Below are 16,182 nucleotides of genomic sequence, written 5' to 3'. Positions count from 1 at the left end.
AAGAAAGAAGGTAACAGACCTTTTTCTTTGTTTGCACTAAAGATTTAAAGGTAGTTTTTAAAAATATTTGTTGCAACTCTATAAAACATAAGCCACATAGTAGTCGTGTTTTTTTGCTTGGTCAGCGTTATATAATTTGAATTTAGATCTTAATATTTTTAATTACCAATACAAAAACTTGATTTATACTTTCTTCACACGATCACAGCAATAGACTGTCTTTAAACTCTTACTGAGATGGACAGGTAGAGTTTACAGAATGTTCTGAAAATAGTTCAAATGCTTGAGGTCATAAAGTCAAGTTCAAACTTTAAAGTTTTTTATTCTAGGCCCATTTAAAAAAACACATACTTTTTTGATTGGTAGTAGAAATCCTTCATTAGTGTCTACTGCAGGAAATAGGGATTCATCAACATGGGCTCCAGTTTCTTGACACCTGTACAGTAAATTAGAGAAGGTTTGGTGAGTTTTTAGTCTCTTGGTTTTGTTTGAAGCATGAGAGCCTTTATTGCAAGAACAGTTGTCTGAGCCCTGCAATAATGAAACACCAGCCCTTTCTAAGCATCTAACTTTAAGGTAAGTACTGTAATGTTACCCCTTCCCCTGCCAAACATGTGATCCAAATTTTTGTGCCAATGAGGCCCTCCAAATTGCTGTTCTGGAAGGGCAAGATTCCCACTCATGTTATTTTCCACACTTTTCCAAGCTGCAGGACTGTGCTCGCAGCAGCCGCTCGTGTGGCTCTGGTGACACCTAGCGATGGAAGCGCTACACGGTGTGAGCCTGTACAGTTATGGCCTCATCCTTACTCGGCTTGGAATGGATGAGAGAGACAAACCACTGCAAGTATTTGTCAAACTCGCTGAATTCAGAGTTCTCAGGAGCATCAAAGAGAGAGATTCACCAGCTGGACTTCAGTGACTGTTATTAAATTCTGGATAATAATCAGCTCAGATGTAGACTACATGAAAAGTTACATTAATTCAGAGATTTCGTTGATTCAGAGAAGCAAAACAGAAAAAAATTTTGGTATTAAATCTATGAATCTTTTACTTTGCAGACAAATCTGAATTTAAATGTTTTATATAACTTATTTGTGGGATGAGTTATCCTGCTAAGAAAACACAGGTAGAGCTTCACAATTACACATTTGATGTGGAAGTATTAAGTGTGCCTAATTTGGGCAGATTGTAGCTATTCCATTTTATATGAGGTTTTGTTCCTGGGTTTTGATTTTTTTTTAGACTGCTCACTTAAGTATTTGTGTTAAAGAAGTAATAAAAAACTTTTTTGCAGTGATCCCAAAGCTGTCACCCATTTTGCATTACACTTTAATTTTTTTTACATGACAGCAAGTCCATGACTTTTATTTGCTATTTTTAAAGTTAGACACATGTATCATTCTTAGAAGAAAAGCAAAAGCAAACAATAGTTTTAAAATTTAAAATAACTTTACTCTGCAGTTATAATTTTTTCTGATTTTTAATTTTCATCTTAAAGAGTTGTCTTCTCAAATTACTTCCTAAACTGTAGAACTGCATACAGTTTAGGCTCAAATAGATGCTCATGTTATTGAGCAGAAGCTTCCAATAAAAGTTTGAGGCAAATCATTGGAAAGAGCATTAGAAATGCAGTAAGAATTCAACAAGGCAATGATCACTAAATACTGCACAAACCCTTCAAATGTTTCAGGCTTTTATGGAGAAAACTAAGTATTACAGCACTTTTCACCTCATTGAGCATATTCCTCTGAGAGGCTCAAGCACTGCTCAGGGGAAGGCAACACTGGGGTACAAGTCTAACAGGCTGGAAGTAGGGGTTCACCAGCTGTTAAGTGTGAGAGTATTTTCCACAGAGAAGAATCAGGAAATGCTGGACTAATTGTTTATTACTTTCTTCCTTGTCTGGTATTTTCACAGCTCCAACATCAAAAAAGTAGCATCCAGATTAAATATCATAAACTGCAGCACACTGCAGTATCCTCCAATATCAAGATACCCAAGAGCATGTAAGAACATAAAAACGAAGCCAAACATTCCCAGTCTACTGAGTTCCACAGATTTCTGGTTGTCAGATGGTTAGAGGCAATACTATACTTGGGTTTTGAAAAATGAAATGTTTAATTGCTTCAGTAATTTTTTTATCCCATGTAAATCTTTGCTCACTATGATTTTGCAACAAGGAGTTCTACAGCCTAACCCTATGTTATTGAAACTCATAATTAACTGTTTTTTCTGAATCTATCTCCACATGTATTGATGTAATGCTTTCCAACTTTTCTGCTGGAAAGGAAATATAGATTCATTTCCCATTCAGCCTCTCTACACAAACTTTTGTGTTCACAGTAGTCTTCCATCTTCGCTCCTTTTCCAGACTGAAGCATTCTTTTCTTACAAGATATGATTGAAGAGACAACTATTTTATAACTTCAGTCAAGCTCATTGCCATCCTCTGGCAACATTCCAAATATAACCATGATAAAATGCTGTCATTCCACTGTATGAAGTTTTATGTTCTATTTAATTTGATTTTTGACTACTGCTGAGGTAACAATGCTATGAAAATGTCTACTGAAAATATCAAAATGCAGTGATCATCTTTCTGATATGCTTAAGAAAACTGCTTTAAACAGCCTTCTTGACACCAGCAAGGACTTTATTCCCTTCAGTCTTAGCTTCTTAACAGATTTTTTTCCATTTTAAGTAAACTCCTTTTTAAATTTAAGCATTGTCATAGAATTTCTTGGGTTTGGTGTTCCAGTATGAATACTTATACGGTAGACATACTTATGAAAAGGTTCTTTGATATAGTTTGAACAACAATCCCCAAACCAATTAAGACCAAGCAATAACTAACATGGTTTTGCACTGCACTCCTACAGGAGTCACCAACCCCCAGCCTACACCAGAAAGATGATACATACTATTACCTTGCTGAGATAACATTTCACAGCTTTTCTGACCATTTTGAGAATGTTCCACTTGTTACTGAATGAAGCAGCTAGTTAATCAAGCCAGCTTTTTTAGCAATGCTAAAACTTCTACTGATAGGAACTCTGCATGATTTGCCAACACAAATTATCAGGTTTAAACTACGTTTCCATTCACACAGGATCATAATTTTATGGGTACATATTATTCAGTCCTTCCTATTTACATTGTTCCAGGGTTCAATAAACTATCTTCTATCTTCTGCCTACCAGTGTCTGAGACATGGATGTACTAGACATGTAATATAGTCAGGCACTCTGGTTCTCTTATTACAAAAACTGAAAATTTGTATGTATACTAGCACAGACTCATTTTAATTTTGTACTGCCTGTGCCTCATTTGAATAACCCCATGAACAGTAGGAATATTCATTACTATCTCTTATACAAGTTTCAGTGCTCTTGACCTATATTTTGCTCAAGGATATGATATTCTCATGAATTCTGCTTACAGCATACACCAATCTAAGCTGTCTGTTCTTCTGTACCCTTTGGCATTTACTTTAAACTAAAGAGCAGAAGAAAAAGATTACAGAGAAGTTCAATGATAATTCACAGCTTGAGTCCTCCTCTGAAATAAAATACATCTATTTTAGATGACTCCTCAAGTTCCAACAAACTTCATCTTCTAAGTCATGTACCAAGACCTTGCTTTGGTCAGAAAATTATAACAGGAATTTTTAAATATACCAGGAAGATGCTAACCTTCTCTTTCCTACCAAACAACCTAAGTTTTCCCTGTAGATGCTTTCTCTTGTCTTCCTTTGTTGCTGTCATGCAGCACAAGTTAAAGTTCCTTGAGGCTTTTACACCTGGATTTCAAAACTCCCTGATGTCCCCTACAGTATCACATATCCAGTTGTTTCTATGCCTGAGCTTTCCACAGTGTTCATCTACTCAATGCCTTCCAGCAGTGCAGAGGAGAATCTTTTGGTGGGACTGCTATCACAGAAAGAATATTTCTGTATGTCATGTCCTAGACTCTCCCCTGTAAGGCACTCTCATTCTTCCATTGCTGGTGGTACTCATCTGGACTTTTATGAGATCCTTTTCACTACAACACATCCAAACCATCACTAATTTATAGTTCATGTGACTAAGATTTCAAATTCTGTATTTATACACTTAGCCACCTGAAGAGCATATTCAATTTTACAAGAGTATTGAAATCATCATCACTGTCACACATTCAAGTAGCACCAGGTCCCAGAAAGACATTTTCACATAAATAAAATTTTGCATCACCCTCATTTTCAGGAACTTGAGGTATTCCTTCTTTGGTGTTAAAGCTGGCTGGATTGTGTGACTGTAACTTCTATATCTGACATACTTTAAAAAAAAAGAAAAAGAAAAAGAAAAGCCCTGTGTCTGCAGATTTGAATGAATTTCTTTTTTGGCTAGTGGACTTGCATCACAAATTTCCAGGTTGTACTGGCCTACATTTAGGTGTCTGTAGGCCATAGATTTGCCCTCCCTCCTTGTGCCCCTCTTTTTTTAAAAAAACAAGCCCAAAATATTTGCACTTAGACCACTACCTCTCCATGCATATGACAACTGGTACAGGAAAGGTCCTCTTTACTAGATTCATATTCTAATTTCCACAATCACATTGATTTATCAATGGGAGTCTCTGACACACGCATATTCATAAACTGTGTTATTACCCTTCATCTGAAGTCTTAAGTTAGGCCTCATAAGCACTTTGCAAATTCAGAGAAGCAGCTATAGACTAGCAAATGCTAAAGGACTGGTTGCACAGATGAAATCTTTCTTCAATTTTTTAAAAAATAAATTTAACTTTTTCCATATGGTGGAAGAGACTTTTCATGAAGTTTTGTTCTGAACTTGCCAAATATGTTAAAAACCAGAATACATATGGATCTTTTTCTTTCTTGCTAGGATTTATTCTGTTTACAGGATTTAACTACAGAAACAGTACAATGGCCTTGATGAAATGTGCTTTTACATACGAAAATGGAAGAATTGTATTCAATGTAAGTATGGCCTTCATTGTCTATACATGCCATCTGAGAGCACAGAACTGTTAACAAATGTACTATGAAACTAGTTCACCACATTCATTTTTTAAGAGTTTACATTTTACCTTTTTGTGTAAGTCACATGCTTTATAATAGGGATAATGCCACAGAAAAGATTTCATTTACTCACAGATTTATCACTATTTCAAGTACATTAATAAAACAGTTACTGTATTTAAGTTTTTCAATTTAAAAATACTAGAAAATTATTATTAATATAATATTAACTCTGAAATAGGTCACATTCATTATAACCACAAGTACTCACTTTTCCACCCAGAGTACAGAAACTATTTTTACACCCATGTTCTGTGCTTTCTTCCATGTAGTCAAACGTCCATCTTTGAAGACTACATGGGTGACATGCTTGTTCAAAGTTTTTGAAACCTGCAGAAATACACAGAGAGCTCATATTAAAGTCTGATAATTGGAAAATGCTAATGAAGCCAGCTAGTGTAGCCCATTTTTAGTGTATACACCACTAGTGTAAATATTATTCTAAACATTATGTTAAGGACCCTTTTGATCTTTCCCAACTTCACAAGAAGCCTCAAGCAATCAAAACTCCAGTCTCATTAGGCAAGCTAATGCAGGCTAAAGGGATGGAATAGCCCTTTGTTTTCAGTCTCCCGTAGGTTACCATTTTCTGCTCCTACTCTAGATGTTTCACTAATTTTGCAACATTTTAATTTATATAGCGCAACATAATTTCTTATGCAACAGCCAAGAAAGAAAACAGATGCCACTATCCAAGGAAATAACAAAACACCTTTTAGGCAAAAGAGCTCAGACTTAAAGCTAACCTCACTTTTTAAACTAATTTTTCACCAATAAAAATCCCTTTTAGTTTTGAGGGAAAGGCTGTTTACAAACAAAACTTATATGGGAATGCTTTAAAAATGAGAAATACAGAAAATTGAAAGTCAGCGTAGATGATCAAATTTTCAATTATCAGCTTCCATTGGCAAGAAATGTCTTCAGTTCTAGATACTCCATTTTTCACAAACAAGGCTTCCTTGGGAGACCATGCACCCCACACAGAACTGCTTGATCAGTTGTGATTGTTGATGTGGTTACGTCAATAGAACTCTTTTTTTACTGCAGCATCTCCCCAGACAAAGAGAAATAGCTCCATAACTTTCTGTTGTGCCCTCAGTTGCATCATTATGCTTTGCCTAAAACATGCTGGGTCTGTATTTAGCTTTAAGAAAACTATTTAGCTTTTCCCAACATTGCTGGTGACAAGCTGATTATGACTTAGAAGACAAAACCCCATGATATTTCAGTATCTAGGTATAAAATGATCCATTAGTCTCTTACAGAATAAATTATTACTCCAGATGCAATTGCTTACTCACTTCTGCCAGTATCTGGCTCACATGTCCTAAGGATGCTTGATGTAACTTTGCCTCCAAATTATGGAGGAGCACCACCTTACACCTCCCTCTCACCTTTCCCAACTCCTCCCCTTACCCAGTGCGTCTTCTGCTGCTCAGCTGAACTTTGAGATGTCAAAATCAACAATCTAGCAAAAAACTAATTTAGAATTTAATTTCCTGACACAGTGAACCAAGCCAGCTTAGTACCACATGCTCAGCCAAGAGCAGGGAAGTGCTTGGAATAGGGAAGGGGCATGACCATCCCTATCCAGTCATAAGGATATACTAAAGAGGCTCATCTGTATCATCTGCCTACACCATATTTGGTTATTTTGACCCTTTTGAAGAATTTTGAAGCCTTATGCTTCTGCCATATTTTCTGTGAGAAAAAAGTCTTACATCCTAAGAATAGAATTACACAGGTCTGACAGTACAGTATAGAAATATTTCTTTTACTCAAGTTATTTATTGAGAGTTGTGTTTGCCTTAATAACAAAGCCAGTTACCCTGTTTTGTCACACTTACTCAGCTTACTTCATACAGAAAGAGAGGATTTGGGGAGAGCAGTAAGATTTCCTAAATTACAGTAAGAGACATCTACACATGCCCATTTTAAAGAGCACTGGGAGTCCACACAAGTATTTTTTTAAATAAAAAAAATCTGGGCTATAAAAATCTCCATTAACCAGTGACAATGTGCTAGAAGGGAAGATGCCAGTTTGACTTTGGTCTCTGGTTGAAATGTTACAGCTGGCAATTAAACATCTTTTGCACCTACAAGTCAACTATATCTGGTACGGAAAAAAATCATTGAGACATATACTGAAACTCTTAAGATGTATTTTTACTAGCACTTTCTGGAACTGATACAAATTTGGGGAGAGTGAATGGAAGAATAAAATGTCATGGTACTTGGGTTAGGACACATTTGTACTAACAACAGAGTAGCTGTTTACAAAATGATGAAAACAAAACAAAGTAAGATACGTGCTTGTAAACCACAGGTTTTCAAGACTTAGATTTGCTTTGCCCACAGTCTGTGGCAAGCCCAATACTTCCCACAAGAAGCATGATATCACATTAATATGCAAAGAGGTCTGTAGATGTAGAAAGGCTTTAAATGCATTTCCCATCTGTTAGTAGCAAGAATATTACAGCACACTGGTCTATTCTCAGGTCTCTAAATTTCTGCCTTCTTGCCCTTTAAAAACTCATACTAAAATATATGTGACAAGTAGAACAAGCAAGCTAATTTATAATTAAGATCTTTCCTCTTCCATTTATTTCAAAATAGTCCTCTTACTTTTGCTCCCAGATCAAGAAGCTGCTGTTCGAAGGTTTTTGAGTAATTTTCTGTTCTGTTAGATGACCAAACTTCTACAAAGGCAGAAACACCTGGATCAGAAGACAGAAAACAACAACTAGTGAAGTATATACCATGGTAAAACTGGTTAAACTGCCTTTCCAACAAAAGTTTATTTTATACATATTGCATTCAGTTGCAAATACAGCTTTTGGTAAACTGAGTGTCAGACTTTAGCAGCAAAATTTTTTTTAGTGTACTTATGTCCCCTAAATTAATTGTAATGGAAATAACTTAGAAGTTTGACATTAACTAACTTTCTACTTAATCTATTTAAAACACATGACCAGCTTAACAAGCAATACATTATCTTTACATGACTGCTCACCCTTACCATTATTTAATCACTTTTAATCTTCAGATTAGTTAAAAATTTGAAAACCAGTTGATACAACACAACTTCCAGAACAAAATGTCATCACAATAGAATTACTCCTTGCCCAAACTCCCAGAAAATGTTGCAGAAATATTACTTAACAGTTTCCAATTGACTTCAATTTTCATTTTGTTTATATTGAAAGACCCAAAATTACACACATATAACAGAGACTAATAAAGTCTCATTTCAGTTGCCATATGCAACTTGAGATATTGAGATTTAATTAGCTTGCTTCATTAAGCAGATTAATAAACTCTTCAAGGAATCAAGTCAGCCTTGCTTGAGAATATCTTCAAGCAACCAACCAAAGACAGAAGTACTGAAAAGTAGGGATAAACAAATAAAACTCATAAAAATCCTTTCATTAATTTTACATAGGACAGGCACCAAATTGACCTACAGTTCCACTGGCCATGCCTCTTTCCCATATTGAATGGCAAATCAGGAAAATTCCAAAAACTGGAGAAATGGCAGTTCACCAAAACCAGCTTCAGGCAAAGGCCAGACAAGTCTAAGAACTCAGGAATAAAACCAAGAGTTTAATTTTGAAAGGGTCATCCTTAGCGAATATTGCTTAATTATCTTAGCTACTAAGATAATTAAGCATATCCTGATTAATTATTATGTAGTCTCATCTGTCTTCTTTCTAAATGAAAACCAGAATAATGCTCCAATTATTCATAATGATAGGAGTACTCTTATAAAGATTAAAGTATTTTTACAATTACTAGAAATATTTTGAAATACAAGACAAATGTGAAACAAAGCACTTCCTCATGCAAAACACTCGGGAAAATCTTATTATCAGTACTGTGAATTCAGATATAAATGGGAATTTAAGACAAGTCTACTCCCATGTGCTTTTAACTGTGGTCATTCTGCTACCAGACTGGGGCAGATTCTGCCAGAGTTGCTTTCTTCCTTGATAGCTCAGTTATGAAAAAAAAAAAAAGCACTTGAATTTGAAAAAAATAGTATCTTCCTCTTATATCAAATATTTTAGAACTTTCATAGCTAAAATTCTCCTGGAAAAACACATCAGAATATTTCAGTAAAGGTCTGGAACTAACTAGGAACTTAAAGGGATGCTACTTCAAATTTCCATGCGCTTGCAATAGGACCAAAGGTATATTTTACATACATAATAATTAGTCAGTATAATAAATAATTAGTCATAATAATAAATAGTCAGTTTTAGCTAATCAAGTATATTCCAGCAAACGGCAAGGCTTTTTGCAGTTTTTGTACAGTAGATGAAAAGGAAAATGAGGAAGTACTTTGCGCTTTTTTGAGCTAGAAGATCTCTGAGTAGAGATCGGTCCTTGTAAACGTCAGCCTTGGAAGTTCTCAGAGAAGGAGGTGATCGCAGAGGAAAATGGCCATGAGAGGGCAACTTAGCGAGACAGAAATTTTGATATGCAGAAGAAAGCCACAACTGACCGGAGCAGGAAGGACAGAGGGGTCGGGGGGCAGTGCCCCACCGGGGAGCACCCTGCAGTGCCACACGAGCGGAGGGAGGCGGCTGGGCCTGCGCCCGGGCACAGCCCGCTCCCACCCGGGGCCGACCGCCAGGCCCCGCCGCCGGGATCGGGCGGGTTCGCGGAGGGGCAGAGCAGCCCGCGGGGCCTCCACAGCGGCCGCCACCCGCCCTGCCGGGAAGTGCCGCGCCAAGGGCCGCAAGGAAAAACGGGGCAGGGGCAGCGCGGAGCCCGAGGAAGCCACCGCAGGGCGGCCGAGCCAGTACCTTTCAGCGTGGGCTCCATTGGCAGCACAGCCCGGAAGCTCGCAGCGCCCGCCACGGTTCAAACCCGCCCCCGCGCATGGCCCCGCCGCGCCGGCGCACCAGGGCCCTGCTGGGGCCGTGCCGCTGCGGGGCGCGGAGCGGCTGCGGTCCCGCGGGCCTGGTCGGAAATGCGGACCCTGCGGGCCCTGGGGTGTGCTCGGACCAGCTCCGGCCCTTTCCGGCGCCGGGGAAGGCTTGGCACAGTCCCATGCTGCTGGAAACGGTGTCACACAAGTAATTAGGTTGGAAAATACTTCTGAGATCATCGAGTCCAGCCTATGACCCAACACCACTCTAAACTGAGTGCCACATCCAGTCTTTCTGTAAACATTTCCAGGGACAGTGACTCCACCACTTCTCTGGGCAGCCCATTCCAATATCGAATCACCTTTCCCGTTAAAAAAATTCGTCCTAATAGCCAGCCTAAACTGCCCCTGCTAAAGCTTAAAACTATGTCGTCTCATCCTGTCACTAGTTCCTGGGACAAGAGACTGACCCTTAGGTGGCTGTACTACCTTTCAGGGAGTTGTAGAGAGCAATGAGGTCCCTCCTGAGCCTCCTCCAGGCTAAACACCCCCAGCTCCCTCAGCTGCTCCTCACAGGACTTGTGCTCCAGACCCTTCACCAGCTCTGCCGCCCTTCTATGGACTTGCTCCAGCTCCTCAAAGTTCTTTCTGAGTTGAGGGGCACAGAACTGGACACAGCACTTGGTGACCTCACTGTGCTCAGTACAGGGAGACAATCACTGGTCCTGGTGCTGCTGGCCACACTACTGCTGATAGAGGCCAGGATGCCACGAAGTTTTGACAAGCCAAACACTGAGTGAATTTTCTGTGTGACCGTTTGCCTTAAGGAGTCCTAAAGAGGCATTCCTGAAGAATTTTAGTTTGTAGGAAAGTCCAGCATCAGAGAACTGCTGGTCTCTCAACTCTCTGGTGGCCCAAACTGCAGCACGTGAAGTGAGAAAACAAATAATAGAAAAAGGCAGCAAAATAGGGGTTAGTAAAGAGCACTATGAGACAGTATTTACCAAAGCATGTAAAACTGCTTGAGAGCAACTGTGCCATCAGCTATAGTTAGGGAACCCTAACAGGAGCCGGCTGTGGTGCTCGAAGGCTGAAGTGTAGAAAATGTGATACCAGAGGGAAGTTAGAGAAAAAGTCATGCTTTTCCCAGGGAAAAATGATAAAATGTATAATAAAATAAGGGAATTAGTGAGTTTAAGGAGATCTGCTGTGAGAAAGAAGGAGCACATAGGGGAAAATGATGCTGCATAGCTTTATTATGCAACTCACAGAGCTCGGGAGTTACTATATAGTTGTACAAATTGATGCTGTTCTGAAATCTTCAATATCTAATGGTAATTTCATCATCTGAAAAATAATATAGCTGACATGGAAAAACAACAGAGATGCAACACAAGGATACTAAGTGATTTCCATGTGAGAAATAGCTATTCAGACAAGGACTTGTCCTCTTGGAAAAGAAACGGTGGAAGGGGGGTATACTAGAGGTCCTTAAAATCACGAGTATGTGCAGAAGGTGAACATGGAGAGGTATGTTCCCAACAACAGCTAGTTAGTACCAAAAGAGACTACCAGATGGGGTCTTCTCAGAAGACATATTTCCATAGTGTGCCTCATGAGGCTCTGGAAGTGTTCAGAGTGCTGGCAAACCACATGGTTTCTGAAGCAAATCCAGCAAATTAATGAAAACCAGTTTAAGACTATCAAAAATGTACAAAATCACCTTTTCCTTAGTAGAGCCTTGAACTGTATATTGCTGAACTCTGAGAAGGTACAGAGAACACTTCATGTTTTTCTTTTTTTTCAGTCATTTTGCACTGGAGAGACAGTGCTGACCTAAAAAGTTTTGATGTGGTCCATTATGCACATTCATACTTTCATGGACAGACTCAGATCTTGACTCCTAGGAGTCTACTGAGCAGATGGCTTTACTAATGCTTTTTAAGATCGGTTAATCTAGTATGTAACATTTTGGCATTGATACAGTTTGTTTCATTTCCAGGGCATTGGTGATGCACTAGATCTGTGGCAAGTGTTGCGCGTAAGTTCTTGGGTGCTCCCTCTGCTGAATGTCTTCCTTTCACTTATGTATTCACTATGTGTATAAAGTAACCAGTCAATCTATGTATATATGCTTGGTTTTATTTACCTATCCTTTGTACTTCTGTCAGTATGTTACACAGTTCTTTGCTGGGCAATAATAAAATATTTTTACCAAGGTTCTCAACTGTGCCTCAAGGAAAAGGGAGTTGTGTCTAATGCAGCATCTATAAACATTGATCTGGAGGCAAGTCCAGAAGGGGAGGTAGGGGAGATTTAAACATGCATTGAAAATCCTCAGTAAAAAACCCACAGGCTATGTTTGAGCCTTTAGCTGAAAGGCAGTAGCAGGTTTTATGGATGCTTAAGGCAAATGTGCTGAAATGTGCAATTACACCTCCATGTTCTGATTCTACGCGGGTAGAGATAATGAGAAGTAGTAATTGCAAGAAGATGTAATTCATTATCACAGCAGATGAGGACTACTCATGAGAACACTGTGTTTGGGATGCCCACCTTTTTTATCACAGAAATGAATACACAGAATACTGAAACTGTCCCACAAATTTACAGGTTTTTCTTAAATGATTGTAGTTTTGACCTTAGGATTTAATTTAAGAACTTAATTCTCAGATGGTGACAAACTTCAGAATTCATCTGGTAGTTAATAGTTGTCTGTTCTTGTGCCAGTATTGTCTTGCTGTCAGTTACTCCTCAGAATTTATCATCCTCTAGTACTTACAGGATGCAACACTATATTTTTACAGCTGCTATTTTGCCAGTTTGAATATATCAGGGTGTTTTAACTTGTGTGCCACAATGAACTTCTGAAAATGACAATGAATGGGGCTTATTAACATTAAGTAAACATAGATGACCTCTAAATAAGCTTGTTATTTGGCTTGATGATATGTAATGTCATGGTGTCTATAAAGCTAGGAATAAAGCATTAACTGTTATATTGACATGATTTCTCTACAGTCAGTACTTACCAGGACATACAGGTTATAGAATGCTGTACTAGGAAGAAAAAGTTGTACAGGTTAATTATATTGAGAAAGGAAGGAACTGTGAAAGTTACATTTCAGTTGACCTCCTAATCAAAAAGAAGTAATAGTTCAAAAAAAGTAAAAACCCTATAAACACCTAAACATTTCCCAGCCATCCAAAATGTATTGAAAAAATAAAAAAAAATCCATCAATGCAATAATTTTCTAGATTTAGGTAAAAAAACAAAAATGAGCTGTATTCTCAAGTGTTGCTTTGGTAATTCAAAAGATTCCTTCTCAGCCAGCCCTTAATTTATTGATGTAAATTGGATGTGAACTTTGGGATGGTAATTGTAAGGCTATATCACAGAGACAAGTTCCCAGACACAGAGTTCAGATGGTGTGCTATGTATTCCTCCCTGGTACTTGACATTAAGCATATGGAAGGTTCCTAGAACAAATAAGGAATTTGCTATTATTAAGTAAAGTCTGATTTTGTATATTGATTATTGGGTAGTGTTTATTTGTTTATTTGGTTGGGTGGATTTATGAACCTATTTCCAATTTGTGCAAATAACAGCTTTAACTTTTTGTCTTTGTTTTTTTAATCTTAAACTTCTAACTGTGAGTTATGTCCCAGATAAACAGCTGTTTCCTCTAAAGTAGTAAATCCCAGTCAATCAGTCTGTGTATTTAAAACCTGAACACTTGTATGAAAACTGGAGTTATCATCTCTACAGTGCTACTTGACCATTAGAGATGCAGAGGTGGGAAGAAGTGGCTGGAGCAGGTACAAACTTGCATTCTGCCTTCATGGGGGAAGCTCCAGAAATCAGCTCTGATTGTCCACATCAACTGTCGTTCTCTACTCTGACAAGGTACACTTCTTGTTTTCTCTGTTAGGTAAGTCTAACAGTTCTTGTCTGTGTCTGTTTCAGTTCGAATGTTGATTTTTACAGCAGCATACAAAACTGTGCAGTGTTTTGGCAGCCATGTTCTGTGCCATTAATACTGGACTGACAGATATACTTTACATACTCCACCCTGGGATCCTTTTCTCAGGACTACAGAACTATTCTATGATGAACTAATATTTCCAGCTCATGAGCGTTGGGATTGTAACTTTATTTATTAGTTTCCAATTAATAAAGGAAACCCTTTCACTGCGCCCGCCATTAACCACTCCGAGCCCGCGCCACAGCTCCCCCTGCAGCCGCGGGGGACTCACCGCACCTGCCCTGCCCACCGGAGCCAGCAGCGCCCCTGCCGGCTGTGACCGGAACTGCACCGAAGGGGAAAGTGCTGCGGCCGAGGGAGGGCTGGGACTGGGTCTCTGGTTCTATATGCTGTTGCCGCTGTTATTGTTGTTTGTTTGTCTTGTTATATATGTATTCTAGTAAAGAACTGTTATTCATTTGCCAATATCTGTGCCTGAGAGCCCTGTAATTTCAAAGTTATAAGAATTTGGAGGGAAAGGGGTCACATTTTCCTTTCTAGTAAGGCTCCTGCCTACCTTGCCAGACACCTGTCTTTTAAACCAGGATGATAAGATAGAGGAGTCACACCTCAGTAGCCTCAGAGGCATTCTAGTCTCTTTGTTTCTCCACAAGCAAAATGCCTCCTGAGATTGTAAACAGTGGCTTGTTTGTTCTCCTGTTTTCCTCCTTTGGCTGATGCTTAAAAAGGCATGTTTTAACTTTCCACTTCTGTTTTGTAGAATAGTTCATTCTAAACAGACAAGAGGAAATTCCTATCTCATATTTTTCCTGTTTATTTTAGTATATATTATGTAGACTATAAGTAGATATTAGTAAAAAAAAAACAAAAACAAAAACAAAAAAAAACCAGAAAAAGCAGATTTTTAATAGCCATTGTGAGCAATGCTGGGAAAAAAGTTGCCTATGCTTGTGAGATGTATGTGTGTTCATCATTGTCAAAAAAATGTTACTGCTACTCTCAGTCCTTATTTGTGTTTCATGGAACATGTAAAAAATTATGGGGGATATTTATTTCCTCCCATAAAGAAAGTATAACATTATGGATTGCATAGTCTTACAGAATTGTTGAGTATTCTCATCAATGAGATGATTTTGTTCATTTCTAATGTGAAGTTCATGGTTAAGAAAATGACATGAAGTAAGTATGAGACCTTTTTCAGGAAATGAAAAAGCATTTAATACTTTTTACCTTCACTGAGGCAGTGACCAGTTTTTTTTTTCATTTGCTACCCAGTGATTAAGAAATCACTGTTTTTATATCCACAGCTAATGTGCTGACACAGCACAGCTTTATTTTGCTTTTGTGAAACAGTGATAATAGGATAGAGATCTATCCTTGTTTTAATTCACCCAGTAAGACAATGTCTTTTATCCACTGTGACCCCAGAGGCCTATTGTGGAAGAAAAAGTCAGCAACATGCTGAAAAATAACAGCCTTTCATGTAATTGAGAGTATGACTCAACAACATGCTAATAAGCAGGTGTATGTGTTGTTCATGATGGCATGGAAGGCTTATGCATTTCACCTCTGAGCAGCTTTCACTGCCTGCAGTTCAAACTGAGACTGAAGGGGTCAAAAAGCCAGTTTATCTGACCTCTGTACTAAAACTCCTTTGTGAAGGTTTGTGATTTTCTCAAGCAATGTAGAACTGTACTACTAAACACAGCCTTCTTGCTTTTCATACACGTCAGTGGAGATGCAGCTCTGGACTGTGGAAGACAGCATTAACAATGGATATCTGCAGTGCTTCATGATTCTACTCTCAGTTGGCAAATCTACCCAAAAGATACTATTTAAAAACAGAGTTCTCTTGTGTGTGTTCAGGCAGGTCTTGCTTGAACATGTGAGAGCAATTTAAGGTTTCCATCGCCTACTGTAAGCTCCGCAGCTTACCTGAGTCCCAGAAAAAGGGAAGGTAGGGTAAATTTGGAGTTAAGGCTGTGAACTAAAGCAGGACTCACATTTGCTGCAGCTGACTCATTCAGAAGCAATGGACACAGCAAAGAGACCAATGGTGTGAACTTATATCTCTCTGACATGAATGATCAAAGCTCATTTGAAAGCATCTGAAGTGCTTTGCTTGCCAACTAGAATTTCCAACTTGTATAAAGGATGGCATGGTGTACACAGGAAAGGAGCTTTCTGTTACTGTCTCTTTGGGAATAGGCAGCAAAACGAGGAATTTTACTCTACTTT

General features: G+C 38.5%; 1 protein-coding gene across 1 annotated transcript in view; it reads right to left on the bottom strand.

The window, feature by feature from the left end:
* MCPH1 (microcephalin 1) overlaps nucleotides 1-9,951 on the bottom strand; it is a 120,644-nt gene extending 110,693 nt beyond the window's left edge. The window contains exons 1-4 of the mRNA XM_066547293.1: nucleotides 9,894-9,951; nucleotides 7,711-7,802; nucleotides 5,297-5,415; nucleotides 352-436 (exon numbers count right to left, since the gene is read on the bottom strand). Coding sequence (XP_066403390.1) covers nucleotides 352-436; nucleotides 5,297-5,415; nucleotides 7,711-7,802; nucleotides 9,894-9,912 — 315 coding nt within the window. The 5' untranslated portion in view covers nucleotides 9,913-9,951. The remainder of the gene's footprint in view (nucleotides 1-351; nucleotides 437-5,296; nucleotides 5,416-7,710; nucleotides 7,803-9,893) is intronic.
* Nucleotides 9,952-16,182: the final 6,231 nt, after the last annotated feature.

This window comes from Molothrus aeneus, chromosome 3 (assembly GCF_037042795.1).
Source record: "Molothrus aeneus isolate 106 chromosome 3, BPBGC_Maene_1.0, whole genome shotgun sequence".
In the NCBI taxonomy this organism is placed as follows: domain Eukaryota; kingdom Metazoa; phylum Chordata; class Aves; order Passeriformes; family Icteridae; genus Molothrus; species Molothrus aeneus.
Note: the sequence above shows the minus strand (reverse complement) of the source record. Positions and strands in the feature narration are given on the sequence as shown.